We start from the raw sequence: 26,284 nt of genomic DNA on the forward strand, positions 1-26,284 counted from the left end.
TCTCGCTCGTTGTTATTCCATTGTTCCAGAGAGTTTTGTCAGTGTTTCTCAGTTTTCCTTGTCGTTTCTCGTCTGCGTAGTTACAATTCAGAGCTTACAGTTTTACCTACATTGCAGCACGCGTCACATCGTTCAGCTCCTGCGTAAATATGAGCGTTGCTAATGAAATTGGCAAGTTTTACATCAAGTCAGCATCAACCGGCCAAGTAAGAGAGCTCTGTTGGGTTTCGATTTTCGGTTTGCGGTTTTTGAGCGACGCAGTGACGCAAGGACATCTTATCTATATACCATTTCCGTGACCCTCTCCAAAATTGGACACAGTCATGGGTCATATTGTAGAGCAACCCTTGTCTTCGACTGTTGATGTTGTGAAGCGCAGTATTGTTTGATGCAGGTCCACCGAAAACTGGAGTTATCCGCCATTCTCATTGCTGAGGCGCTACCTAATTAAAATATGTATACTCTTACCCACACAGCTGCTTTTGATGCACTTACACCCTTGCACTTACCTAGCTATGGGATCCAATTCTTATTCTTGTGATATAACTCATATGCCAGGTTGTCATAAAATTATTAAAAATATATATATGTACTTCTCGGTAGGCGATCATCAAGGTCCAAACGTTTTCCTATAAATGTTGATTTTGCGCCTTGCCTACCTAGATTTTCCAGAAATCGATACCGATCCTAATATGGATGGATTTTATTCTAGGAATAATCAGTAGAACGGCAGTTATCAAACCCACCTTGGTGGGTTACCACACAGAGAGTGAGCAGGACAGAAAGGATTGAATCACAATATGCAAGATATGATGTACAAGACATGTAATCACAATGCTTTCCCACTTCTACCTTGAACTGTCATTTCTCATTGAAATTCCAAACAAAACATGGTCTACGGTTCTGTTTTGTACTAGCTCTTTTCCCTTGCACAAAACTCGTATCTTCATTTGCCATGCCCTCACACAATTTTGGCATCTCGTTTCCTACGTCTGTGCAACATTCCACATTAACGTACAAATCGACAGCGTCATTAGGGCAAGCGTAACCCATCCACGTTTGAATTTTTATGCATGCAGAGCGTTTCCCTCGGAAGCCTATGGCAGGACAAGACGTGCGTGCTGATGTTTTTCCGTCGCTTTGCCTGTCCCTTCTGCCGCCTGGATGCCGTTCGCATCAGCGAGATCAAGCCAAAGTTGGACGCGGCAGACGTTAGTCTCATCGGAATCGGACACGAAGAAACTGGGCTGAAAGAATTTCTGGAGAAGGGATTCTTTAAAGGAGGTGGGCATCAAATGAGGCTGCAACATTAAAGGGGCACTAAAGTGCAGAATGACACATGCTGTTCCCTTGACAGCAATGCTAAAGGAACAGGTGTCCGTTGTGACGTTTGTGATTCATGCGTGAACGAAACCGTAGTTTACGGTTTGCCTCCTCTCCCCTTCTCAAGAAGAGCGTCAATGAGGAGCGGCCTGTCATTGGTCCCCTCAAACGATTTGACCAATCATCGCGAGAGATCGTATGAGAAGACCAATGACAGGCCGCGCTTTTTGGGAAGTAGAGGAGAGGGAAAGCGCAAGTTACGATTTCGTTTGCGCATAAATCGTGAACGATGCAACGGATGAGCCCAGTTCCTTTTGTATTGTAACAGAATCTTTCACCACACGAGGAGAAATTCTTGCACTTTAACACCCCTTGAACTCAACTTGAATGTAATAGAAATGCTGTTTCCACAAAGTCAGGGGTGTGACAGCTGCATTAAACAGGATACCCAAGCGCAGCCTGAGTCACAGGCCACTCGAAAGCCGTGCATAGCTACATCAGACACGCAGTGTCTTTAGAATATAAGTTGTACAGTGTTGGCAGATAAGTTCCCAGAGTATGTTATGGAGCTCAATTGATATAAAACATTTCCAATAATAGAAATAGCAAATGGAATTCTTTCTCTGTTTTCAGATCTTTACATCGATGGTGAGAGGAACACATACAAGGCATTGAACTTCAAACGGTATGACTACTTAAATAAAGCAGATAACTTCCTCTCCTGAATGTTGCACTGTATCCAACTTCTCTGCCTGTAGGTACAACATTTTGAGCATTTTCCCAGCCATCCTTACCAGTGCTTCCAGAGCTAAAGCTGCAGCTGTAAGAACAACTATTTTCTAAGTACTACAGAGTGTCCCAGTCAGAATGTGTGTTCCCATTCCCTTGTTAGTGGGTTGCATGTGCATGCTTTTTGGAGATTGTATGCAGCATTATATTGTGCAATCACTGCACTGCAACATAAACGAATTTCAATGTGAAGAAAAGTAACTATTGTTGGCCGCACTTCCAGATTCCAGCATGGAAACCTTACTTTAACTTGGCAAATTTAGGGAGTTCAGTTCCATAATTAAATATCTTTTAAGTAAAGTATGATAAAACTACTTGTGGTACATTGCAAGAGTTCCCCCATAGATAAATACTGTTGGCTGCATAATTTTCAGACAAGTGGATTTTTTCATAGACTTTTGTGACAAACAAAGCAAAACACCCTGTAGTTGTCAGTACTGTTATTACTCAGACAAGATGAACAAACAGTAACATATTCCACATTGCATCCTGCTGGGCATTGGAGTTGTATTGCATATTAAAAAGTACCATAAAAGCCCTGCCTAAAGCACTCCCAAATTGCAATTTCAATTACTGTGGAGACTAATTTACGGCCGCATCATGTGCAACCAAAAATATGCAAATATAATATAAACAAAATTTAAATATAAACAAAAAAGATTCATAGCAGTCTTATTAGGACCACCAAACTGCTACACTTCACTAGCCTTTAATGTTTAGATTGGCAAAGCATTCTTTTGTCAACACCTATTTGATGACATGTGCTATGGAAAGAGCACAAAACCGAAATTCTTTGGTGGCCTCTTAGAAAACGTTGCCCTGGCTTCAAAATGTGACTGAATGAGGCGCATCCAAGGAATATTTACACACTGGGAACCATAGCGGTCTTGCTGGGACACTCGGTACAAAGATTGGTGTTATTGCATTGACATTACTGACTTCACTGTATCAACGTCTTTTGACCAGGCCAGAGATGCTGCTGTAGGTGGTGACATGACCACTGGCGATGGCCTGCAAACTGGAGGAACACTAATCGTCGAGAAAGGTAACATCACTGGATTGTTCCTAGTGTTTTGTGTGAAATTCTCTTCTACATACACTTAGAGCCTAGTGTTGTTTTGGGGTTAAACTCATCATTGCCCGATTTGCATTGTCAAGTGACAAAGTGCAAATTCCGTCGCCAGTGCAGGCACTCAGGAAAGCTAAGCACTGTGAATTCATAGCACTGGCATCTCACGTTCGTCTCAAGTGTGAGAGACACATTTTTTCCCCACATAATTGGTATTTTCAGCCCTGAAATGAAACTAGACTTTCCCTCCCATGATTTTCGAAAGACGTAATCCCCCCCCCAAAAAAACAAAAATCGAACAAAAAAAAAAGAACAATACAGGGGTCGAAGTGTAACAAAACCTCCCCATTGGGTCCCTATCTCCGCGATGTCAACCTCACTCATCCTCTTACGGGCTCTTGGAAGAAGTTGAGAGGTTTCCATGTTGCACGTGGATCCAAGTCCCCCTCTCGCGTGCTGCAATTCAAATAACACTTTTGTCTTTTAGTTGTGCAACTTGCCACTGCATGTTGAAAAATTCATGGATGGGCCTTTCACTACTCTTTTAATGTACAATAATTTACAGTTTTAATACTATTTATAATAGGGGAAAGTGACGTTCTGTTCTCCCTGAATGTGTATGGACTTGTACCATACAAGCCAGACCAAAATGCAACGATAAAAATGCTAATCTAACGCGCAAATTAGCCTTCATACGAAGTTCGTCAACACTGCTTGCCCTCTCTCTTGCAAATGCTGCAACGAAACCATAATACAACTGCTACACAGGTGGCTCTAAAGTGCTGCTGAACTACAAACAAGACACCCCCGATGCCTACGTCGGGAACGACGCCATACTGAAGGCACTTGGGCTGGACCCGGAATCTTCGAAAGATTGACTTTTCCAGTGACCGTTCACTGCTGCGAACAGTATTTACTGCGTGTGTATTTAGCATATACGTATTATATTCCCACGTAGATACGACAGGATGATTATGCGTAAGAGTAACGTATATTTACACAGTGTACCCTTTATTATGTCATATTAAACGTATTACAGTTACACCTGTACAAAGGCTATGGTCTCATTATTGTGCGAGAAATGTTGAGATGCCAATTGTAATGCACAAAATAGGTTAACACTTTTTGGGAGGTGGACTTTGAAATGGGCGCTCGATAACAAAGGTATCTGTGAGGTTAGTGAAGGTTTGGATTCACACTGTCTAACGTGATGATGATAGGAGGGCATGGACCATTGCTGTCTTCAGATAATTTGTGCAATCGAAATATAAGTTCCCACAACAGTGCATAATGACACGTAAACTGGAACAGACCAAGACTGTATCCGAAAAAAAAACACACAAAAAAAAACAGATGCTTTGAAAATGTGACTGGTATTGTTGAAACGAAATAAGAAAAACTGAACAAACTGTGTTATGCACTGGTTGGCGGGGGAGGAGGTGGGGGAGGTGCACTGGGAGGAGGAGGAGCCCCCGAAGGCGGCGGCGGCGCTCCAGAAGGCGGTGGGGGAGGGGGAGCACCAGACGGAGGGGGCGGCGGAGGAGGTGGTGGGGGCCCTCCGGGTGCAGCCCTCGGTGGTGGGGGTGGAGGCGGTGCGCCGGGGGGTCCTGGCGGCCACGGTGGCCTCATGCCCGGTGGCAGTCCTGCATAAAAAACAGCGCTTTAGAGGGCGCCGGCAGCTGTCTCGGGACCAAAATGATGTGGCGCCCTCGATTTTTCAACAGATACCAATCTTTGTACAGCTGCAGCGGACGTCAATCGTAGCCACGGAATGCAGCGAGACAAACTCACCGAAGCCCGGTGGTGGGGGCGGTGGCGGCGCTGGTGGTCGTCCTCCCACGAAGCCCGCGGGAGGAGGTGGTGGTGGACGCATTCCCGGAGGGGGAAACGGGGGCATGCCAGGGGGTCCTGCAATAGATTACTGTCTTTGTAACCCAGTCTTATTATAATAGGATTATCAGTTTACCCATCGGCGGTGGAGGTGGCATCCGGTCGTGACCGGGCGGGGGTCCGGGTGGTGGGGGCATCATGCCGAAGCCCTGGGGTGGGTGCATGGGCGGTGGCGGCATTCCCACTGCGGAAGGAAACTCTTACATAAGTGGTGCTCCGGTGTGTGGAGTGGAGTTTAGAGTATGCTTTGATTCCTGCACTTCAGGTTTAAATCCACCGTGTCTTAAAGTGTCACTTTAAATCGGGTTTATCATTAGAGCCTCAAGTTTTCGGGAAATATTTTTTCCTACATTCGGGGGATAAAAATCGGGTAAATAAAATGTGCACTAAATTCATGCAAATTCGGGTGAAAAAACTTCCGGTATGCTAAATTCGGGGAGAAATCGGGCTCAGTTATTCAAACTAACTGTAGCGGTTTGGTACAAACGGTGATGTAACTGCATTTTTCTGCCAAACAAATAAGGTAGTGCATTCCTACAGACATCCAAGTGAGGGCAATTTGCCAGGCAAAAATCGGGTTTCACCCTAAAGAGGCAACCTTCAATTCGGGGTGCAAATTCGGGGAAGAATCGGGTAAAACCCTAAAGCTTCCTGCTCTAAAGATAGCGTGTCAAAGCAACTTGTACACTGCCACCAAGTTGCTGGCGTCCTTGGACAGGTCTGAACCTGCAACCTTCGGGTCAGCAAGCAAACACGTACACTACAAACTGAGCCCCACTGAGGCCAGCAGAGTACAACAGAGCCACGTTCTAATGAGGTTTTCGTGGAATATTGAAATCAAAGTTCTTACTTGATGCTGGAGGGGGTGGAGGTCCTCCAGGCGGGAATGGTGGAGGCATCGGTCGGAATGCACCTGGTGGTAGTCCAGTGGGAGGCAAAGGAGGAAGACCTCCAGGCATGGGTGGAGGCATGGATGGCATAGGAGGGGGTGGAACGCTTATGCCACCTGAAATAGTATTCACAACCAATAAGCATCGCAGCAGGTAACACCGCAATAACCCTCCAGTGCAAAAAAAAAAAAGTGTGTATGTTGTGTGTGATGTTCAGATGCTGTGTACGTGCCTGCATATCTGATAACATACCACTTTCCTATATGGTAAACTTTACAATACAGTTCTGATATCACATTCAGGCCCCGAAACTGTGTACCTTCTCTACGGCAAGAAAATACTGTGTGTGACAGCTCCTTTTCCTTTTGGTTGCAGCGGCTACTTATTTACTTACCACCCTGAGACATAGCCAATGGCCCCATGGGAGGAGGTGCAGGCGGTGCAGTAGTCATGCCAACGCTCGCTGCTCCCACCTGCGTCGGTGGGGCATCAGCAAAGAGTTGATGGGGCCGATCAGAGTGGGCCAGGGGGTTCTGAGCAGCCAGGAGACGTTCTGTAAACAAAAATATACCACTTCTGAATTTGGACACTATTACTACAATGATGGCTTAGACAGGCCTTTTTGGCCCAACTATGCTCTATTATGTCTGCTCACACTCTAAAAAGGGTTAATAATTAAGCGGTCCGGTAGATCATGGTTAAAAGCACTAAAAACACTCTAAATCAAACACAAATGTATTGCGCAGCACAAATACAGGGTGTTTATTTTTATCCTTTACATAATTTTTATAACAACAACAACAACTTTATTTTTAAGATGAGGAATGGGGCAGGGGCGATATCCTACCCCCATCGCTGGTGGTGATTAAATAATGAATATTCGAAATAATAATAATCGGGAATTAAATAATGAGCCCCTTCACAATAAGGTTTGAAGCCCTACTGTGTCCAAAAGAGCTCTGAGGGCAGAGCATTGGTGGGCTGGGCTTGCTCAAGGACCGAGCAATTTTTATAGGGAGAAGGGGCGAGAGCCCACCTCACTGAGGGACTCGGAGAGTGTGGTTCGGAAAGGTTGGTAGAGTAGACAATGAGGAAGAATGTGCTCCAGATCCTCTAGAGTACAGCAGTGACAGCATGTCTCAAGCGGGAATGCCACTGAGCTGTAAAAGCCACATCGAGTCGCATTCGATGAATAAATGCAGCATCTTGACGAGAGATGTTTTGTGGCATGCGGAAAGCGAGCGTTGGATCAACTCCTTTCGGCATAGATGGGGGAGAATGTCAGTTGTCCATTGGCGGGAAGCCAGGGGCTTCACGAGGCATCGACGAATGGAACGACGGTCTCCTCTCAGCAGCGCAATACTCATTCGCTTCCGATACGAAAGAGCTGCTTCTGTGGCGCTGTCGGCCTGCTCTTTTCCCCACAGCACCAGATAAGCCTCCGTCGTCATAGATGACGCGCTCTTGAGGCGTGCTTTTTCAGTTTTGGCTCATTTGCATACTCAAATTCGGCGACTGATAATTCACGGCACGCACTCTTTTCTGTATCTTTAAAAGATAGAATGGCTTTCAATGAGGATTATCTCCCATTCTGCTATCTCGCTTTTGCCCAAAATTCCCTAATTAAATATCTAATAATAATTAGATTAGACACCTAGGTACATTAGGACACCTTAGACACATTAGGTAATTAGACACCTCGTAGTTACATACTCTCTTCCAGAGGAAGTCCGCCTGGCCGTATAACTCAACCGCAAAAAACGACATCTGTGCTGTTCTCATAGCTTTGTTAATAAAAATTCTGTAAAGGATAAAAATAAACACCCTGTTACTCTCTACAGTGCGGCTTAGAAACCTAACAGTATGCAACAAGAAGATAAATTTTTAAAAATTATATTCCGTGCTAGCACATCGAAGCAACTGTCGCTATCAGCGGCATGCAGATAAGGAGAAGAAAGCAGGAAGGAGCGGAGGACGGGGGGTTAGCGTGCATCCTGGGGCGACTTCAAGAGGAATTGTGCCGGCATTCGTCCAGAAAGTGTGCTGGAAACAAGATCTAGCAGCATTATACTTACCGGCTGCAGAACCATGACGTTCCCCTTTGGAATCCTTCTTGAATGCGTACGAGATAGTGATAGCTCTGTTACACAAGTACTGCCCATTCATGGCCTCGATAGCGGCATCGGAAGCTTCAAAACTTGCAAAGTTGATGAAGGCGTAACCTTTCGAATTACCAGTTTCTGGATCCCGCATGATCTGCACAAAAAATGCAAAATATTCATGATGCCTCAGCTTGCGAACAGAAACGCTGAGGACCTACTTTGGGTGTCTGCAGGATAACTCCAAAGGCGCTGAATGTGTCATACAGCAACTTTTCGTCGACTTCCGGGTCCAAGTTGCCAATGAAAATGTTGGCACCCACGTCCAAGTTCTTCTGGTGTGCTGAAGCCTAAAAAAATCCGATGTGCATCTGACTGTCCGAGTATGAACTTGGCATATTAAATGTGCTTGAAAGCACCGTTCGCAAATATTTGGCTCAAATACGGCAACTACACTTCGACCAGTGGCAGAAGCGGGATGGGGAAGATGGCACTCGGGGGGGTAATGTGGGGTTAGATCAAATTAGCGTGATTGGATGGAACGCCCCACACTCGCTAGGTGGTGCCGGCATCAGATAGTAAATGTCATTGCCGCAGTTTATCCAATTCTTCTGTTGAATGTTAAATGTCCTCACCTTGTTGACACGAATAGGCTTCCCATACAGTTTAATCATGTTCATGATCTTGATGGCATAATCGGCATCTTCCTCACCGAGAAATTCGACAAAGCCATAGCCCTGATGTGAACCGGAGACTCGGTCCTTTGGCATGTGAACGTTCACTGTAAAAAAAAACAGAACACGTCCAACTGTTCAATGGACTCCGGACAGCACAGTAGTTCAGTGATCTTACCTACGGGTCCTGCTTGAACAAATAATTCCCAAAGGATAGCGTCAGAGACCTTGTCATCGAGGCCACCAACATATATGGTGGCATCTGAAATGACAGAAGCAAGTGACAGAAGCGGCATGTAGCCTTTACTACGCTTGCAGCACCGTGAGACTACGACATTCGTGTGAACTTTACCACAAATGTGGAAATACAATACAAATACAACAATACATTTGCTTCCAACACCACGTGAAAATTTAATGTAAATCCAACCTGCAAAAAGTTGCAAGCGTGCCGGAAAACAAACGTGTCTCCAACGCTTTGCTGTCTATGTTAAATAAAGCGTTGCAGGGGCAAAAAAATTAAAACATGATAGTAAATATGCAAAAGCAATCTTCTCCAATTACATACAAACGCAGATCAAGGGTAAACGCTCATTAATGTCATAAATAACACAAAAATTGAGCATACCTTGGTTCCTTTCGGCGATCGGTCCCGCCGCCATGTTGTTCAGTGATCACGATGGCGACTGGAATTCTGCCTTGTTTTTGTCAAAAACTGCAGTTGGTCAAAACGGTGTATATTACCGTAGGCTGATCGTACATACGAACCGCAAATCGATTTGAAATATTGAACGAACATGATAACCTTATTATTGTTGTCTTCTTTTCACACAAATCCCTGCAACTTTTTGAAGTGATTCTGGTTTCGGCCCTTTCTTTCGGTGCTTTCAGTAGAGCCTTTCTCTAACAAAAACAAAAAAAAACACTTCTTTCTTTTGACTTTGGTTACAATAACAGAGCAATCATATACAGAACAAAACAGCCTGTGCTTCAAGACGATCTCCCTCGCACTACATCCGTGGCCGCTGCCTGGCATATGCATGATTTTCTTGAGCATCACCTTTCACCAGCGACCCCGACAGCTACTTGCTAAATTACTTTTTTTTTTTTTTGCGTTGTGACAAAATTGTACAAATAAAAAATGCGATGGCTACATAACAAACATCGGGAACGGAAAGAAGATGAAGACCATAAACAATGGTTTAGGGACATGGCTGGTCCAGCCAGCTTTGCCCGACCAAAAATCTTGCTATGCAGCATTCTTATTGTGCTACTCAGCATTACTGAAAAGTTGTGTGCTGTAAAGCAAAATGATGACGACACCCGAAGCAGTGGAACGTACGCTACGTCAATTCCCTTCTGGAATGAAAGCGATAACGTCTCTGTTCTGTATGTCACACAAACACGCTCAATTGAATATTGGACGTTGACGAGTTCGACTGCATTTTACCACGGCTTCATGATGGTTCCTCCTGAACGAATGCATATCGTCCTCACCCTCATAAGGTACGCCTTTGGAACTGTGCCCTGTGTGTCGCGGTCTCTAGCTAGAGCGGACAGCACAGATGACGACAGGGCTGGCATCCTCAAGGTAATTCCTTTGCACTCATACAATATGGAAACACCTAGTGGCGTGCCTGTGATTGGTGGGCTCTTATATATCATGTCGATTAACGATTGGGCCTTAATAGAAACGACTGCGCCGTATTTCACCATTTCCTTCGGGGGTTCGCAGATGGTGATGGCGCTCCGTTTTCAGGGATCCCTAGGGCCAAGTGCGCTTCAAGGTGGTTCTCTTGTATTAGTTCAGTCGCGCAATTGTGTCGGTATACAGTCGTGAGCTCTGTTTGGAGCTCACCCGCGAGACATAAGGGCTGCTGGAAGGTGATCTAGAGAGGCCCTTGACTAGAGGGAATGGCAAAGGAAGGCGTTGCGTGAAAGTGTTCCCGAGAGGAATCCTTGAGGCGCACTAAGCTCAAAGGATACCCGAGGGCAGAGCGAGGATACGACGGAAAGAGAGGGCCCCTTGATGGTTCACCAGGGGCAAGGGATATTTTAGGGTGGAATGTGAATACGGCGGAAAGAGAGGACCCCTTGAAGGAACCACTATAGGCTGCTGGAACACCTATAGAGGCTGAGCGATATGGCCGAAAGAGAGGGCCCTTGAAGTGCGCACTAGGCTCTGGGGAACCCTGAATGCGGAGCGAGAATACGGCCGAAAGAGATGGCCCTTGAAGGGCGCACTAGTCTCTGGGGAACCCTGAAGGCGGAGCGAGAATACGGATGAAGGAGATGGCCCCCCGAAGGGAGCACTAGACTCTAGGGACCTCTAACGGTGGAGCGATAATACGGTGGAAAGACAGGGCCTCTTGTCATTCGAGGTGACAGCTGGCTAGGAGCGTGCTATGTGGGTCTGTATTTAGCGTAGACTATCGGTTCTTGCAGCACTTTCGTTTTTATCGAACTGTCGCTTATATCGAATTTTCCCTGTTCCCGTTGACTTTGTAATAACGAAACTTCACTGTATACCAACGCTTGGGCGGTCAAGTTGGGGGCGCAAATTATGCGAGTATACACGGTATTTCATCGGCCACCTGTCATGTTGTCAACACGTGGAGGTAAACCTCTACTTCGCGCAACTTCTGTATATAACGATCATTACCCGTCAGTGTCACCGATCCTTTCTTTTCTACTTCTACCAGATCAGCATACTGAGGAATGGCACCGTCTACAACGAGTCCAGCTACTGCGACACAAACGTGTTCGACGCTTCAAGTTCTCCCGCTTTTCTGGCTCGCTCCACCGCTCGCGAGTGCATCTTCCTCGAATTCAACCTGACGACTCCGGAGCAGCCCTCGCTTTGCGGCTTCGAAGTCTTGGTCACCCTGGCACAGAAGCCACGCGCCCGCTCGGCGTGCGTTCCTCCCGAGAATTACCTCTGCCGCAACGACATCTGCATCGCGTATGGTCTCGTCTGCGACGGCGACAACAACTGCGGCGACAGCAGCGACGAAGCCAATTGCAGTGCGCGAAAAGGGTCACGTGTCTGGGTGGTTCTCATCTGCGTCGTGGCGGGGTTTGCCGTGATGATCTCGTGCTTGGTCTGCATTAATTACTCGCTGCAGAGACGTTACGTTTGCGCGTCGCCTTCTGGGATTCGCATATTTTCGTTCAGAGGATTCGATTCGCAAATGGAGGAGCCCGATAACAGCGGAAGCTCTGGAAACGATGTCGGCACACAGGAAGGGCGGCGTGTGTGAATTGAGGGACACTTCGCACATCCAGTAATGAGTCTGTAATTACGCTAGTACATCCGGCTAATTTTATTTCCTAATATGTCGTAAGATAAGGAAATAAAGTTGAGTAAAGAAATTGTACATCACAACCAAACATGTTTCACAGGGGGACAGCTGGTGGCTACGAACATCGACTAAGGAAAACGGAAACGTCCACGACGAGACTCTGAGATACGAAGCTAAAGTTTACGTACATAAGCACAAAAATGCAAACTCGTGGGAGTAGAAAAGAAAAGCTTACAACACAATGGAAGGCGGAGATATATACATAGCTCGCGCATGGCTATATGGATCCGAGGTTTTCGGATCTAGCCCAAAATATCAGAAAACAATACTCCAGTAAAATTTAAAGCGACTCGAATTCGTCCGGGCCTTTTGCAAAGCCGTAAACGGCCAGACGTTACGTGAAATTCCTCAATGTATCTGTGCATTTCCAATGGCAGGCTTCTAAGCCTCGTGCATGTGTGAGCCTGCGGCATTTGTTTTCTAACATTTTTTTTTTTTAATTTCGAAACATGTCATACACTTCTGTTGCGCTGCAGCTACTAAATTTGTCTTCTGGAATTAATTTCAAAGCGTCAGCGATGTTCCGACGGATCAGGAAAATAGAGTATTAACGTTGCACAGGAAGATAAGGACCTTTTTTTTTTTTTTTTCAAGTTGTTATTTTTCTTCCTTTTTTGTGCGTGTGTCATTCACAAATCCAGAAGCTGAAAATTTTTGACACTTTTCATCACTACACGTCGCTGACAAAAGTTTCTACGTTTCTCAATTACGTACCCGAACTAACTGATATAAAAGACAACCGGGACGATAAGGGTCCGATCGAGCCCGACTAAAGTCCGATAATTCTCGGACTGGCCCATATGACCGGCTTATATGACCGGAATCAAAACAACTTTGATATACCCTATAGCCCGACCTGTGGGTCCTGTCGGAATCAGGTTTTCGGAACAGTCTGGGATCGAGTCCCATGACAGAACACGATGGCTTTCCTCCCTCACCCCGTTCCTCCTGTACTATATCCCTGTGCCATACGCACACTTACCAAGATTCGCCCAGTACCGAACACTCGTGCCGGTAAACGGTATTTACGGAAGGGGCTCGGAACGAATGCCAACACCTGAGGCGAAAAGTGGAAATCTTGTCATATACTGTACCCACTATATCAGACGCCACCCACAGAAACGTTGCCTCTATACCTGTGCACTGGCCCATGCAAGAAGGCCAAAACAGCTGTCCAGTGCTGGTATGGCGAAGTTTGAGTACATATAAACACACCACTACCGGACAGATCGGTGTGTTTTGTCAGGAGAACTATACAGTGAACCCCCCGTTAATATGACCCCCGATAATCTGACATACGCGCTTTACGACCATACTCCTGGGGAACAATTTAGTGAAACCTCTGCAAATGCCCCCCGTTAATATGACAATTCCGCATTATGAGCAAAATTTTCGGGAACGACCATGGTCATAATAACGAGGGTTCACCATATACTTATGAGGGTCGCCCTTTGGCACAGACACAGGAAAGCTATACTTCACGTACTGGACAAGAACTCTCCCAACGGGGAGCAATGTCGAACTCTTGAAAGAGCTGCTAGGATCGCGGAAAGGTCGCAAAAAAAAAAAAAAAAAAAAAATAGCGATCCAGTAAAGACGCAAGAATCATGGTTCCCACGCACTTGCAACGTAAAGACTACGAAGTCCCTCGCCTGAACTATTTTCAAACTCCCTGCCTCTCGCTTTTCACACCAGTCTGTCGCACATAACGTAAACACTATAGGGCTCATGCTACGCACTACAAGCCCAGCATGCATCTGACACCCGCGCACAGAGCTCTGGGAACTCTGTGTGCCCTTTGTAACTTTGTGTTACACAAACACAGAACGCGTGGTCTCCGAAATCCAAAACACCATGCCACTGCAAGAGAAACAAGGGTCTCATATGACACATTCGGTACGGGGACCAATGATGTTCCGTCTGTAACGCCAGTCCGTAACCTCCTCTGACACCCCATTGGTGGAAAGCTGTCGGAGACAGCGCAGAGACAGGTGTCACTGGATCTTTACATCAGCAAGCGGGAAACAACACGCGCTGGCACAGGACCATGCCCAGGATGGAAGACAGACCGCAAGGTAAATTGCTTTTGTATTGTCTACCAGGCGCTCTGTTTTGCTTTAACATAGAGTTGATTTTAAAAACATTTTTACGAGCTATAGCTATAAAACGGTTCCCGCGGCGCTACAGTTAGTATCACTCGGATGGTAAAAAGGTGCTATATGTTCAGGTTCAGTCTTAATTTTTAAAGCGTATATTTTAAGGGTCACTATGTATCATCGTGTTTATTCCCCAATGATTTTGCACCATGCAGAGCACTGGATTTGACCCATCGCCCCTGGCGATGAAAATCCCCATTCGTCATCTCCAAATATAGTTGCTGTAGTTGTTTCCAGGGTGTCGTCCGCTATATTTTACGACAAGACAAAAACATCAATGCGCGAAGTTGTTTCTCAACGTTAGATATTGAACACACATTCGTGTTCGCGATGCCGTGATATGGGAGAGGAAAAATCTACCGACATTGTAAGAGCTTATTCAAATTTGGAAGGATGGCCTTTGATATCAGCGAGGGAGTGGTAGATGTTACGCATTCCTTCATAATTATCGCCCGTATTGATTAGAAAATGGAAATTAATGTATCGAAAGCTATAGACACGTTCCATTTCAAACCCAAACATAAAAGTTAAGTTAATCATCGTGATCAAAATAAGGATATCGCTTGTTCCATTTACAACAAGGAAAAGCCCCGTTGTATATAGTTACACGTGGTAATCATATTGATACATCTCCCTTTAGACACTTAAGAGCTGTATTTTTTTAATGATCTGTGGTCTGATCCACATAAACTCAATTACAACACAGACAAGCTCTACGCTTGGCTTTTTAAGACGCCATCTTTAAATTGCACAAACGTACAAAGGCGGGGCAGTTGGCAGAGACAGACATATCTATGCTGCCGTGTCTTGTCCATATGTCTTATGCTACTCTGTGCGTTAGTACCGATACGCCATCTTTAAAGTCTTCAGCGAGCTGAAGCTTTTAGCATTTAAATAACTCGTTAGTCCTCGCCTATAGAATATGCATCCTTGATTTGTGATTCCTACCGAAGCTATATATCATTCAGAAAAACTGAAAACCATTCAGAATAGAGCAGCAAGGCTTGCGGTTCGTGCGGTAGTGACGTCAATGCACTCTTAAAAATGAACTTCACCGCATAGCACGTTCCTTGCCGACCATCATCTTGAATGATATCGTTCTCGCCTCTGATTTGTTGAAAACGGGGGGCGTACGCCTTTTTTTGTGACAATTATGCATAAGTGTCACAAAAAAGGCGTACGCCTCCCCCCCAGATCAGACAAATCAGACCAGACAAATCAGGGCAGATAACAATATAATTCGAGATGATGGTTGGCTGGGAGCGTGCTATGCGGTGAAGCTCGTTTTTAAGAGTGTGGGTCTTATACACCTTGGCTCAGCGTCGTAGACAAGTGTGGGGGCGGGGTTTCAAACGCCTCCGAAACCATGCCTCTGTTAGTGCATTTGGGAGAGGGAAATGAGGGTGAAATCTTCCTTCCCTCATGTAAAGTCCTCATACACTGTTAAAACAGAACTTCACCGCATAGCACACCCCTAGCCAACCGTCATTCCGAGTGATATCATTTTGTGCATTGATTTATTGAAAATGAGAGGAGGCGCCTATCTGGGACAGATTACAGTATCTTGTCCCAGATAGGCGCCTCCCCCCTGTTTTGAACAAATCATGACACAGAATGATATCATTCAGTATAATGGTTGGACAGGAGCGTGCTATGTGGTGAAGTTCTGTTTTAACAGTGTAGAACCCTTCCCGGAATACTTGTCTGGGTATACACTCTTAAAAATGAACTTCACCGCATAGCACGCTCCTAGCCAAGCATTATCTCGAATGATATCGTTATATGCCCTGATTTGTTGAAAACGGGAGGCGTACGCCTTTTTCGTGACACTTATGCTGTTCATAATTGTCACAAATAATGCGTACGCCTCCCGTTTTCAACAAATCAGGGCAGATAACAATATCATTCGAGATGATGGTTGGACAGGAGCGTGCTATGCGGTGAAACTCATTTTTAAGGGTGTACGCCACCGCCTTCACTCATAAGGAAACATGTGTAACACTTTGGTGCAAACCTTCAGCGAATGAGCCATCTAAAAACGGAACTTCACCGCATAGCACGCTGTGCGCCAACCATTGCCATGAATGGTACACTCTTAAAAATGAACTTCACCGCATAGCACGCTCCTAGCCAACCATAATCTCAAATGATATCGTTATCTGCCCTGGTTCGTTGAAAACGGAAGGCGTACGCCTTTTTTGTGACAATTATGAACCGCATAAGTGTCACAAAAAAGGCGTACGCCTCCCGTTTTCAGCAAATCAAGGCAGATAACGATATCATTAAAGATGATGATTGGCTAGGAGCGTGCTATGCGGTGAAGTTAATTTTTAAGAGTGTATGCCATAATGTCCTTTACATGCGCGGATACTTCATGTCTCAAGCAGAGGTCGGCACCTATATGTCACACCCTCACTATTGCTCGCACACTCCCCGCTCAACTAGTTCACTCTGTGCTCATGGATGAACGCGAGTTCCTCATGCCCCAGCTCACGATCCGTGAGAGTCACTCAAGTTCGCAAAGCCTGATGAGCATCAGTTCAGCTCCCTCGGTCTCATGCTCAGTTCGTTGCCTACATGACTGGCCATAATCAGCATAAGTGAACACCACCGTGGTCTCAAGTACCTTGTGGTTCAATACACTCGTTTCCCCTTCAGAACTACAAGGCCAGAGCCAACAACTCATCACTTCTTCAGTGAGCCAAGAAGTAACGGCACCAGTGAAGCCTCCGTACTCCTACGTAGCCCTCATCGACATGGCCATCAAGGAATCACCAAACCGACGCGCCTCCTTGAGCGACATCTACAAGTACATCATGCGCCGATTTCCATACTACAAGAAGGAGAATAAAGGGTGGCAGAATTCGATTCGGCACAACCTAAGCTTGAACGAGTGTTTCGTGAAGATCCCCCGCGATGACGTCACCGAAGGGAAGGGACACTTCTGGACACTGCATCCGAGTTACGAAGACATGTTCTCCGGCGGGAACTACCGGCGCAGACGGCGAATGAAGAGGACGTACAGAAGGCCCGTCCAACAGTGCGACAGGTTGGGGAACTTATTGATGCCCGAAGCGATTTATGGGTGCGATCCAGTTGGGGATCCCGCAGCAGCGACATCTACGTGGGGCTTTGCTCCGCATGGATATCCGGGCATTGTAAGTTGCGACCAGACTTATTGATGACCTCATTTATTTTAGATTTGGTGGTGGGGGCACTGGCTCTGGGTGGTGGTTTAAACCAGCGCCACCTATATAGACAAACAAGGTTTCGTAACTACCGTGTCATATTTTGACCACTGACCATGCACGACATCGAAAATACCACCGCGAAATCGTACCGAGCCCCCCTACCTTGGAGGTCTGACACCGCCTTTCCCCTTCTGAGCGCCGCACTCTCAGGCTCTCCCTCCTCTGCTTAGGGAATGACGTCACGCCGCAGGAGCTTCTGCGGCTGCGCGGAACCAGAGCTGATCTTTAAAATTCCACTTTTTTCTTAAAAAAACACACACACTTTTCGGACGAAACAAAACCAGCCGGGTAGATTGTCGACCGATGCTGAACATAGGGGTGCAGGTTTTCTAGATGGGCTTCCAGAATCACGACAGGGCTTCAGGATGCCGTATGGAACCGATAGCAGCCATCAGCCACCAGCTCCGGTGGCGCAGCGGTAACGCGTGCGCTTGGAGACTGGGAGGTCCGCGGTTCGAATCCGCGGGCCGGCTGTGCCGTCTGGGGTTTTTCCTGGGTTTCCCTCAGATGTGTAATAGGCGTATGCCGGCACAGTTCCCCTGAAGTCGGCCCATGGACGCAGCTATCAGCTATCTTCCACTTCACCCTTTCCTCCTCTCCACCATCTTTCCCTTCCCGAGAAACATGCCGCCTAATCAGGCAGGCAGACCTCTCGGGTTCCTCCCAACGACACTCCTCCTCCTCAGCCATCAGCCACGCGGGCAGCCAATGCTAGCCAATGGTCGTCAAAGAAAACTCGTGTTCAAAACCGTCTGCGGTAACTGGCTTTATACGTAGATGACATCCTGACTTTATAAGTCCAATTGGCGAAGAAGTGAGATGTGGCATCAAGCAAGCCTTCTGCAGACGACACCACGACACGCGCGCTCACGCGGATTATCGCCGGCCACGAGAACGGCGCTAGCTCAAGCTATTTTGGAAAACCCGAAAGCTCGGTTTTTGTTGCTCGGGCAAGTGACGACGACGCTATTTCTTTGTTTCCACATAGCGCTTGGGTACCCTATTCAAGAACTCTCCGTATTATTTGAGAGAATTTTCGAGCAAACTTGTCAGATCTTAGCACAGCGGTGCCGATGTTAGCAGACCGAGCATACCTTAGGACTGAGGAGAAACATACTTTACATGTTTCACTTCCTGCACGTTATAATAGGTGGAATAATATAATTATCCCTCTTCGACAGGGCTACCAACAAATGTTCCTTCCCTCTTCACCCATGGGAAACGCAGACACAGCGACATCAATGCCCACAAGCTTCGTGGGGCAGCACTACCCAATGACGGCTGGTTCCACTTCATTAGGAACCTCGAATGTGGCGCCACAGTACACCAAGTCATCCACGCTGCAGCCTCCGTTGTATCGGCCGTATTAGCATTGTGCTGACAGATATACTTCTTGTAGTATAGACAACCATTAAAATGATGGACTCAATGGTGAGATCGTTAAATAAAAGTGCCATGCCATTACGTGCTTGATGTGAAATGGATGTCCTCAATGGGCGAGTTCATAAAATCCTAGAGTGCTTAGCTCCGCTTTGAATTGTGGGAGTTTACTAATACGAAAGAAACGGGTAACCTCCAAACTGTTTCGATTTCTCCCCTACCGGCGAGCGAAAGCGAAAGCGAAATGTGAAGGCTCAGCAAGCGCATAGTACATGAGAACTTGGTACTCCGAGTACTGCCCATCACTGCTATTAGGTTCCAAGAACTTCCCAAGTGGGGAGAGGGCCGATCCTGGAGTCAGTGCAATACCAGGCCAACACGTGGCAGAGGTGAAGCAAGCTTCAAGGCACTCCGCCGCATTCCAAAAATAAGGTTAATATCCAAATAGGACCCATATCAAGCTGATAACTCAATGTTTGTGCCATGATCCGCACATTCAAGAATAAATCGCGGCTGAATTGTGGATAACAAATGTGTGTATTGTCATGAACTTCGTATTGCCAACTGTAGGACTGCGAAGTTATCTACGTACTGGGGAATAAGTGGAATAAGACAAGACCGAGTAGCAACAACATAAATTTGTGCAAATTGGACGCCATCAAAACTTGCAACCCCAAATCGCCGGTGTCCGTAGAAGCGCTTCTCGAGGAGCACGCCACCATGCATGGTCCTAATAAAAGATGAGGAAGTTATTCGGCGGAGGAAGCTCATCGCTGTGGAATAAATTCAACGAAGCTGTTAACGAAGCTGTCTACGAAGTCTGTTGCCACGCGTAATGCCACTTCGGCATAGTTAATTCTGAACATCAGCCGACGGCACTTGGAACTTGGTGACTGACAGGCACGGAGTAAGAAGACTAGGAGATGAAACTTCACTCTCTCCCGTGACCAGAGAATGTACGAGGAGCGCGCGCTCCGCGGCCCGGCCCGCAGTGCCATCTGTTGCACGAGGACGCATAATTTTCGAAACATGCGGTCACGTGATACTGTCCCTTGTCTGGCGGCGTGACTAAAACACGTGAAAGCACGTGAATCAAACGCTAGAAAAGAAGAAGATGAAACGCTTACTTGACCATCGTGCTCCTGTCGTCTGCTCAACAGAACCGAGAGGCAAGAGAATGAAATTGTTTTCGCTAAACAGGAAGCACTATGTAGTTGACAAGCGCGACCTTTATTGCCAAGACAAACATCGTTCACGTTCATCAGTTTGTCTTCGTTCGTAGAGGCTGCCGTATGACTCGCGAAAAGCATTGTTTCCCCATAGCCTTCCATGTATAAGCGCAAAATGGAGGACAGTGCCGCCGTGCCATCTGTCGCGTAAAGTCAGCAACTGCCTTTTTTTCTCTTCCCCAACGTGACACTCTCTGGTCGCGCGCCGGCGCTTGCTTCTATGGGCAGTGTCATCTCCTAGTCTTCTTACTCCGTGCTGACAGGGCATAAGTTGCTCGGACATGTTGCCTTCCGCGAGGGAAGTTGTGTGCCACGTATACGGACTGGAGATATCGTTGCTCAGATATAGCTCAGGCAACGCCACCTAGACCAACGCCTCCTCTATAAATGAATGCCTGTCAGATCCACTGATCTCTATGTATAAAGGCTGGATCGCGCATGGGAGAGGGGCTCGTGGGGGAGAGGCGTGCATTCGGGCCGCCATGTTGGGAGGCCCGAAAACGCAGTGTGCGCCCATAGAAAACAATGGGAGGCAACGGAGATTGTGAGTATTTATTGCGCTGCAGGCGTTGATCGTTGTTTGTCATCACACAATTTTGTAAGGTGCCAGTATACTGATGTATCCTAACAGTGTTTCACAGGTGTCCTGTCATTCGATTCTTAATTACGTTATGTTTTGCATTCCGAAACTAGACCGTCACGGCAGTGCAGCGCTGGGGATTGTACTACAGTACGTTTCCCAGCCAATATTTCAATAAGAAACGTTGTGAGGTTAACAACAACCATGTATGTAATATCCCGTGCTGCGTTCTGAACAAAAATTGTTCCATAAAGAACGGTCCGGGATGATATATACTCGCATGGCAGAAAGAGATCGTACTGTAGATTCACAGCCGTTGTCTTAGTCGTGTATGGGTTTAGTATGATTTATATCAAGCATCGCCGCAGAAACAGTCTTTTAGTAAACGACAGCGGTGCTTTGCCTCGCAAATATGGGCACACCGAAGCAGCCCTAAATACTTCACGCAATTAGATCACGCTCGTTAGGACAGTTAATCAGGTAGTGATGTAAGCTTAATCAATTAAGTTACTTAGAAAGTGGTAACACCTCCTTGAGACACAGGACTTATCTCTTTTTGAAGTAGAGCCCTTCTATGTTTGTTTGCTTCTTCCTTTATTTGTTCTGATTATTTGCAGGCACGGTTGCGCCAAACTGAATGTCCTTCTCCAGCACTCACATGCTTTTGTTGAATACAACTGCAGCGTGAGAAAAGCTGCTTGGGGACGGGGTCCTGGTATCCAGTGCTGACTTTGTCATGCTTGTTATGTGGAGCATGTTCCAAACAATGCAGCTCCACGTATGATCTTCAAATTGCAACAGGACTATTTGGAGGTTGAAACAGTTGTGATTTTGTCATTTTGGCCCTCGTGTACCCAGTCTGTGAAACGCAAACAAAAAAGTCTAACACGATATGCTTTTGTAATGAAGATCACTGATGATGAGTAAAGAGAATATACGAGTTCAAGTTTATTCAATACTTTATATCATTTATTATATTATTCAACATTTTATGTCAAGTTTATACAACATCAAGTTTATTCAAGTTCAAGATTTATTTCTTGCACTTATGCGTTTCAGGATACAATGAACGTGCAGGGAGGTCGCAAAAGGCTACATTTATTGTTTTGTGACCTTGCTACAATGGCAATATATATTTTAGGAATGACAATTTTCAGGTACGCTCTCTAAATTTGTAGCACTCAATTTTAGGTTGGAATGAGCAATGAATAGCAACTTCCCCACTGATATTTTCTCATATATGCTAAATTTTAAATTTAATGTGATCGAATATGTGATAATATAATAATAATATATAAGAATATAATATGTGATAAATAAATGTGATCAACAGTAGATGTAAACAACATGAGTAGCCAGAGAAGTGCATTCTCGATAAATAATTGTCTTCTTATATAGCGTATATGTGCATGCCTATTAACTGAAACAATTATCACAGTTCCCTGACAAGTTTTAATTTCTGAGAGTGTACTGTAGAAGCTGCTTAGATCTACAACAGTTCATACAAGGTATTATATACTGTGAATGCCTTTAAAAATCCCATGTGACACATATCCCTTTACTTTCTGGAGATGCTGTGGTAGTCAAAGTTTGCGGGCATTACGCAGGTTCTGCACCCATTTCTTGAGTATGTCGAGGCAGCTGTGAAGTAACCTGCATTGATGATGATTATTCCAACTTTTATGGTGCATCGACAAGAAAGGAAATAATACATCAGAACATTGGTTTGGGTGCAACCAGTTAAAAATGAATATGTTGTTGAATAAATGCATTGGACAAATGTTAAAACATCAGTTTAAAACATGGTTTACAATCCCTTATCTTCTAATAATTAAAAAGATTAAAAACTATTCTAAAAAGAATATGGGGAACTCTTCTAAAAAGAATTATAATCTCTAATTATTATATTGCTGGGTGAAGGAGCCTAAAGTCTAAGGTGTGTTTCTGATGTGAATATGTAAGAAAATATGCAAAACTGAGAGAGGCTAACCACAGTGCGTGCACTGAGGTTGTTCCTTCCTGTAAAGTAGAAACCAGTGGATGAGGAACGTGATACTTAACCTGTACACCCAGCCGTATCACACTGCACAGATTATTCACTGGGCAGCCCTCATGACGAAACCTGTATTGAGAGACCACTTTTGCCTTAAAACTGCTACAAATAGCACGACACGCTACAAATTATTGCTATCGTAACAAGCTGACGGTACAGCTCAGACACAAAGGCGTTATTCAAGTCGCGCCACACCACCGTTACGTATAGGATTCTTTGTCACAAATCAAACCAAGGCACAAAACAATACCAATACATGAAAAAAGGTGACAATCTTGGTCTCATTATGACGTAATACCGGACTTGTGCGCGAAGGTAATTCAAAGAAATGAATGTGGCACTTGCTTCCGCAGAGAACACCGTGTACCATGCTAGCAATGCATGCAAAAAAGCGCTCGAGTGTTCGCACATATATTGATGACAACATTACCTGTGTAGTGTAACATGTTCTTTCAAGCATATTATGCACTCAAACTGTATTTGCCGCCGGGTAAAATGCAAGTGTGCTCGATTGAACGTCGGAAGAGCGATCAAGCAACCTGCATCCAGTGCTCGTTTTGGGCAAAGAAACACTTCATAATGGTCAAATAAATGTACAGAATGGACGCCTATTTATTCCTTGATGAAGAGTGACTCACCTGTATAAGTTTAGGCCCTGTAACCCTGCCAGTACGGTTGGTACGACCGTAATTACAAGAAGTTGCCATGATCGCTGCGGCGGCTGTTGTGGGCACCGTAAGATGGCGGCCGGTTTCTTCACGCTCGCGCTCGCTATCCGCGATCTAGCCTTTTACAATCGAGATCAGTGGTCAGATCGCGCGCTTACGAGCCCTGGCGAAGGCTCGGTTTCCCTCGTGCGACGAGAGATGGCGGTAGGCCCTGTAACTATACTGACTATACTCGGCGTTGACTATAGGAGGCGTTGCCCAGACAGAGAAAGCCTGCTTGCTCGTCGACGTGACGTAACAACTAAGAGTCAGTAAACCAGGATCGTGCTTTTAACAGGCGATGGCCAATCACGAACGTGCTTTCAGTGGTCGTGGCCATGAAGACTAACCACCGTCGTCTGCGAGTATAGTGATTGAACGTCCCCCCCGTACTAAATCGGAAAACTCTAAAGTAAAGCGCAAAACGGTCCCATAACTTTCTCAAGACTGCGAACGTGTTGCACTTTTTGTCTACAGATTCAGGACTACGGGTCCCAAGTTAGCTGAAATCATTTGCGAGTTCTTGAATTCGCAGAACGGCGAGTCGCAGTAGCAGACGAATTCTGACTTTATACGTCCACGTGGCGAAGCGGGGAAAGGAGGCAATAATAATTGCCGTCTGTATATCTAGGTGGCGTTGGCTCAGGAGGGTCCCAAGATCTCATTCGCCAATCGTACGAGTAGATATGGATCAAAAGGAGAAACAGTTTGGCATCTGCTCAGGGGAGAGGGTAAAGTTTGGAGAAACCACGTGACCAAGTGTCTGTCCACTCACAAGGCAGCAATAAGGGAACATTCGTTGACCGGCATGGGTCCACGGAAGAAACCGCGTGCGCCTCAACCTTCAAATGTTACCCATTACTTCCGTAAGGGATCAATTAGGCCGCTCTACGTGCAATAGGGCAAATAGGGAAACTGGAGAGCTGCGCAGATAGCCAACGCCACCTACCATACAGAATTGCACGTATTCACCAAGCGACTTAACCATTGTTTGGTGATGTCGGATTTAAATCGATCACGTGGTCTCTCCGGCTGTGGAGAACGGTTGACCACAGCGCATGCTTATTATTCACATTGTTACGAGATGGTCGAGGGGAGGGAGAAAGCAGCAGACGACAGAAGGACTGCGAAGAGGCAGACTCCCGGCTCCCGGTTTTTTCTTCTTTTTCTCCCTTTGTTATAAGGCGCGCCTACAGGTGGTTCGAGACGGTTATGCCTACTTCTGTGTTTGTTAATGAAAAGCTCAGCGACATCTGATCGCTAAAACAATGTACAAAAGAGCGCGTGCGCCACGTTATTGAAGAGGCAGCAGTACGTATTCTCGCAGAGGCGATCGTTGTGCTCTTGTCAGTGTTCGGTCGTCGGTTCTGGTTGCGTATATAATGACTACACCTGCATCGACCATCGCTTGTTTATCGTTTGTTGTACGGCCTGTGTGGTGTAAGAACGCAACGACTCAGTCTTTCGCAACGTCAAGTTATTCAACGCTGCGCTTTTGAAAAATCACGCGTCTGTAATGTCTGTCAAAACTCCGAAGCGGAAATAGGTGAGAGCGGATGCGGACACAGAGTCATTCCCTTTGTAGCGCGACGCAACGCACCAGGGGCGGATCCACGGGGGGGGGGGGGGGGGGGGATACGTCTACCAGTGGCGTAGCCAGACCTCCAAGGTAGGGGGGGCTCGATACGAACCCCCCCCCCCCCCCCCACTGATCCTGTGTCGACAACACACACATACTTGTGCACACTGCAAACTGAGGATTAAAAAAAGGAACGAAAATAGTTGATTTAGACGTTCACAGTACGAGTACATGCATAGGCTGTCACGACCAATAAGGTGGTGTCACGAGATTGGAAGTATTTTGAAAAGCTCATACTTTGAAAACCATTCAAGAGTGCTTCTTAGATAGACGCCATGAACTGCAAGAACTTTCGCGATCGTCACAGTGGTCCCCCCCCCCCCCCACATATATATTATGTTCTCGGATTTGCACGATTTGTGTGGGTCGGTCCGTGGCAGGTAGGGGGGGCTCGAGCCCCCCCTAGCCCCCCCGTGGCTACGCCACTGACCTCTACCCCCCATTCCGGCAGATTTTCCTGCCGCACGCTCCGTTTTCCGCACACGCCGCACGGTGGCGTTCCTCTACAGCTTGCTAAGCTTCGCAACATGTAGATCATAAATAAAGTTCTGGTGTGAAATGAAAGCGCAGCAGCTCGCCGTCTTACATGGCGACCCCCCCCCCCCCCCCCCCCGAGGATCTTCCCTGGATCCGCCCCTGCAACGCACCCAATGGTGCATGTGGCTGAAACTGCGGAGACAAACGACAGGACCATACACCGATGAGACACTGCGCCCTGTTACGTGCCATTGCATATGGGGCATGCAGTTATTGACTCAGTAGGGAGTACACTACGCGAAACTACCCCTCTTGTGAAAGAATGCTTAAAGGGGCACTGGAATGAAAACATTTCCCTCGTGGAAAGGAAGACTGTGCTGTTACCTCGACCATGAACTACTAGATTATAACGACCATGTCACAATCGGCAACCCCTATGAGGAGCCCTTCCGCAAGATCCGCTAAGGGCGCTACTCATCGGCCCGCGAGATCTACATTATGATTGGACAATGGAAATTTGAATTTTGAACGCGCAGAAGCGTTACGTAACGTACGATTACCGTAGCAGACGACAGCAACAGCTCCTATGAAAACGCGTACAATAATGGTGATAATCAACTTTAGAAAGAAGCATCTCCCGTGAGACATACACCACTTGTACAAAAACAACAAGGCCAGCTGAAGTACAAGGTACATAGAAATTGAGGATGCAAGAG

General features: G+C 46.3%; 4 protein-coding genes and 1 pseudogene across 4 annotated transcripts; 3 read left to right on the forward strand and 2 right to left on the reverse strand.

Annotated features, from left to right (window-relative positions):
- Positions 1 to 2: 2 nt before the first annotated feature.
- On the forward strand, positions 3 to 4,213 carry LOC135370694 (prostamide/prostaglandin F synthase-like). Its single transcript, XM_064604488.1, has 6 exons — positions 3 to 206; positions 1,080 to 1,284; positions 1,957 to 2,008; positions 2,082 to 2,145; positions 3,079 to 3,157; positions 3,950 to 4,213. Exons 1-6 carry the CDS (start codon positions 150 to 152, stop codon positions 4,057 to 4,059), a joined length of 567 nt encoding a protein of 188 aa, XP_064460558.1. The 5' UTR covers positions 3 to 149; the 3' UTR covers positions 4,060 to 4,213.
- LOC135370691 (splicing factor 3B subunit 4-like) lies at positions 4,172 to 9,447 on the reverse strand. Its single transcript, XM_064604486.1, has 10 exons — positions 9,363 to 9,447; positions 8,913 to 8,996; positions 8,696 to 8,841; positions 8,282 to 8,410; positions 8,037 to 8,217; positions 6,356 to 6,514; positions 5,922 to 6,077; positions 5,148 to 5,255; positions 4,973 to 5,089; positions 4,172 to 4,824 (listed from the first exon to the last, which is right to left on the reverse strand). Exons 1-10 carry the CDS (start codon positions 9,394 to 9,396, stop codon positions 4,595 to 4,597), a joined length of 1,344 nt encoding a protein of 447 aa, XP_064460556.1. The 5' UTR covers positions 9,397 to 9,447; the 3' UTR covers positions 4,172 to 4,594.
- A 483-nt stretch (positions 9,448 to 9,930) lies between these two features.
- Positions 9,931 to 12,111, forward strand: LOC135370190 (uncharacterized). The gene is made up of 2 exons (XM_064603896.1): positions 9,931 to 10,325; positions 11,437 to 12,111. Exons 1-2 carry the CDS (start codon positions 9,945 to 9,947, stop codon positions 11,992 to 11,994), a joined length of 939 nt encoding a protein of 312 aa, XP_064459966.1. The 5' UTR covers positions 9,931 to 9,944; the 3' UTR covers positions 11,995 to 12,111.
- Positions 12,112 to 14,028: 1,917 nt separating this feature from the next.
- LOC135370191 (forkhead box protein L2-like) lies at positions 14,029 to 18,967 on the forward strand. The gene is made up of 3 exons (XM_064603897.1): positions 14,029 to 14,171; positions 16,911 to 17,410; positions 18,685 to 18,967. Exons 1-3 carry the CDS (start codon positions 14,144 to 14,146, stop codon positions 18,871 to 18,873), a joined length of 717 nt encoding a protein of 238 aa, XP_064459967.1. The 5' UTR covers positions 14,029 to 14,143; the 3' UTR covers positions 18,874 to 18,967.
- A 251-nt stretch (positions 18,968 to 19,218) lies between these two features.
- LOC135371303 (U2 spliceosomal RNA) lies at positions 19,219 to 19,391 on the reverse strand (annotated as a pseudogene).
- Between the last annotated feature and the right edge of the window lie 6,893 nt (positions 19,392 to 26,284).

The sequence above is a fragment of the Ornithodoros turicata genome, chromosome 10, assembly GCF_037126465.1.
Source record: "Ornithodoros turicata isolate Travis chromosome 10, ASM3712646v1, whole genome shotgun sequence".
NCBI lineage: Eukaryota > Metazoa > Arthropoda > Arachnida > Ixodida > Argasidae > Ornithodoros > Ornithodoros turicata.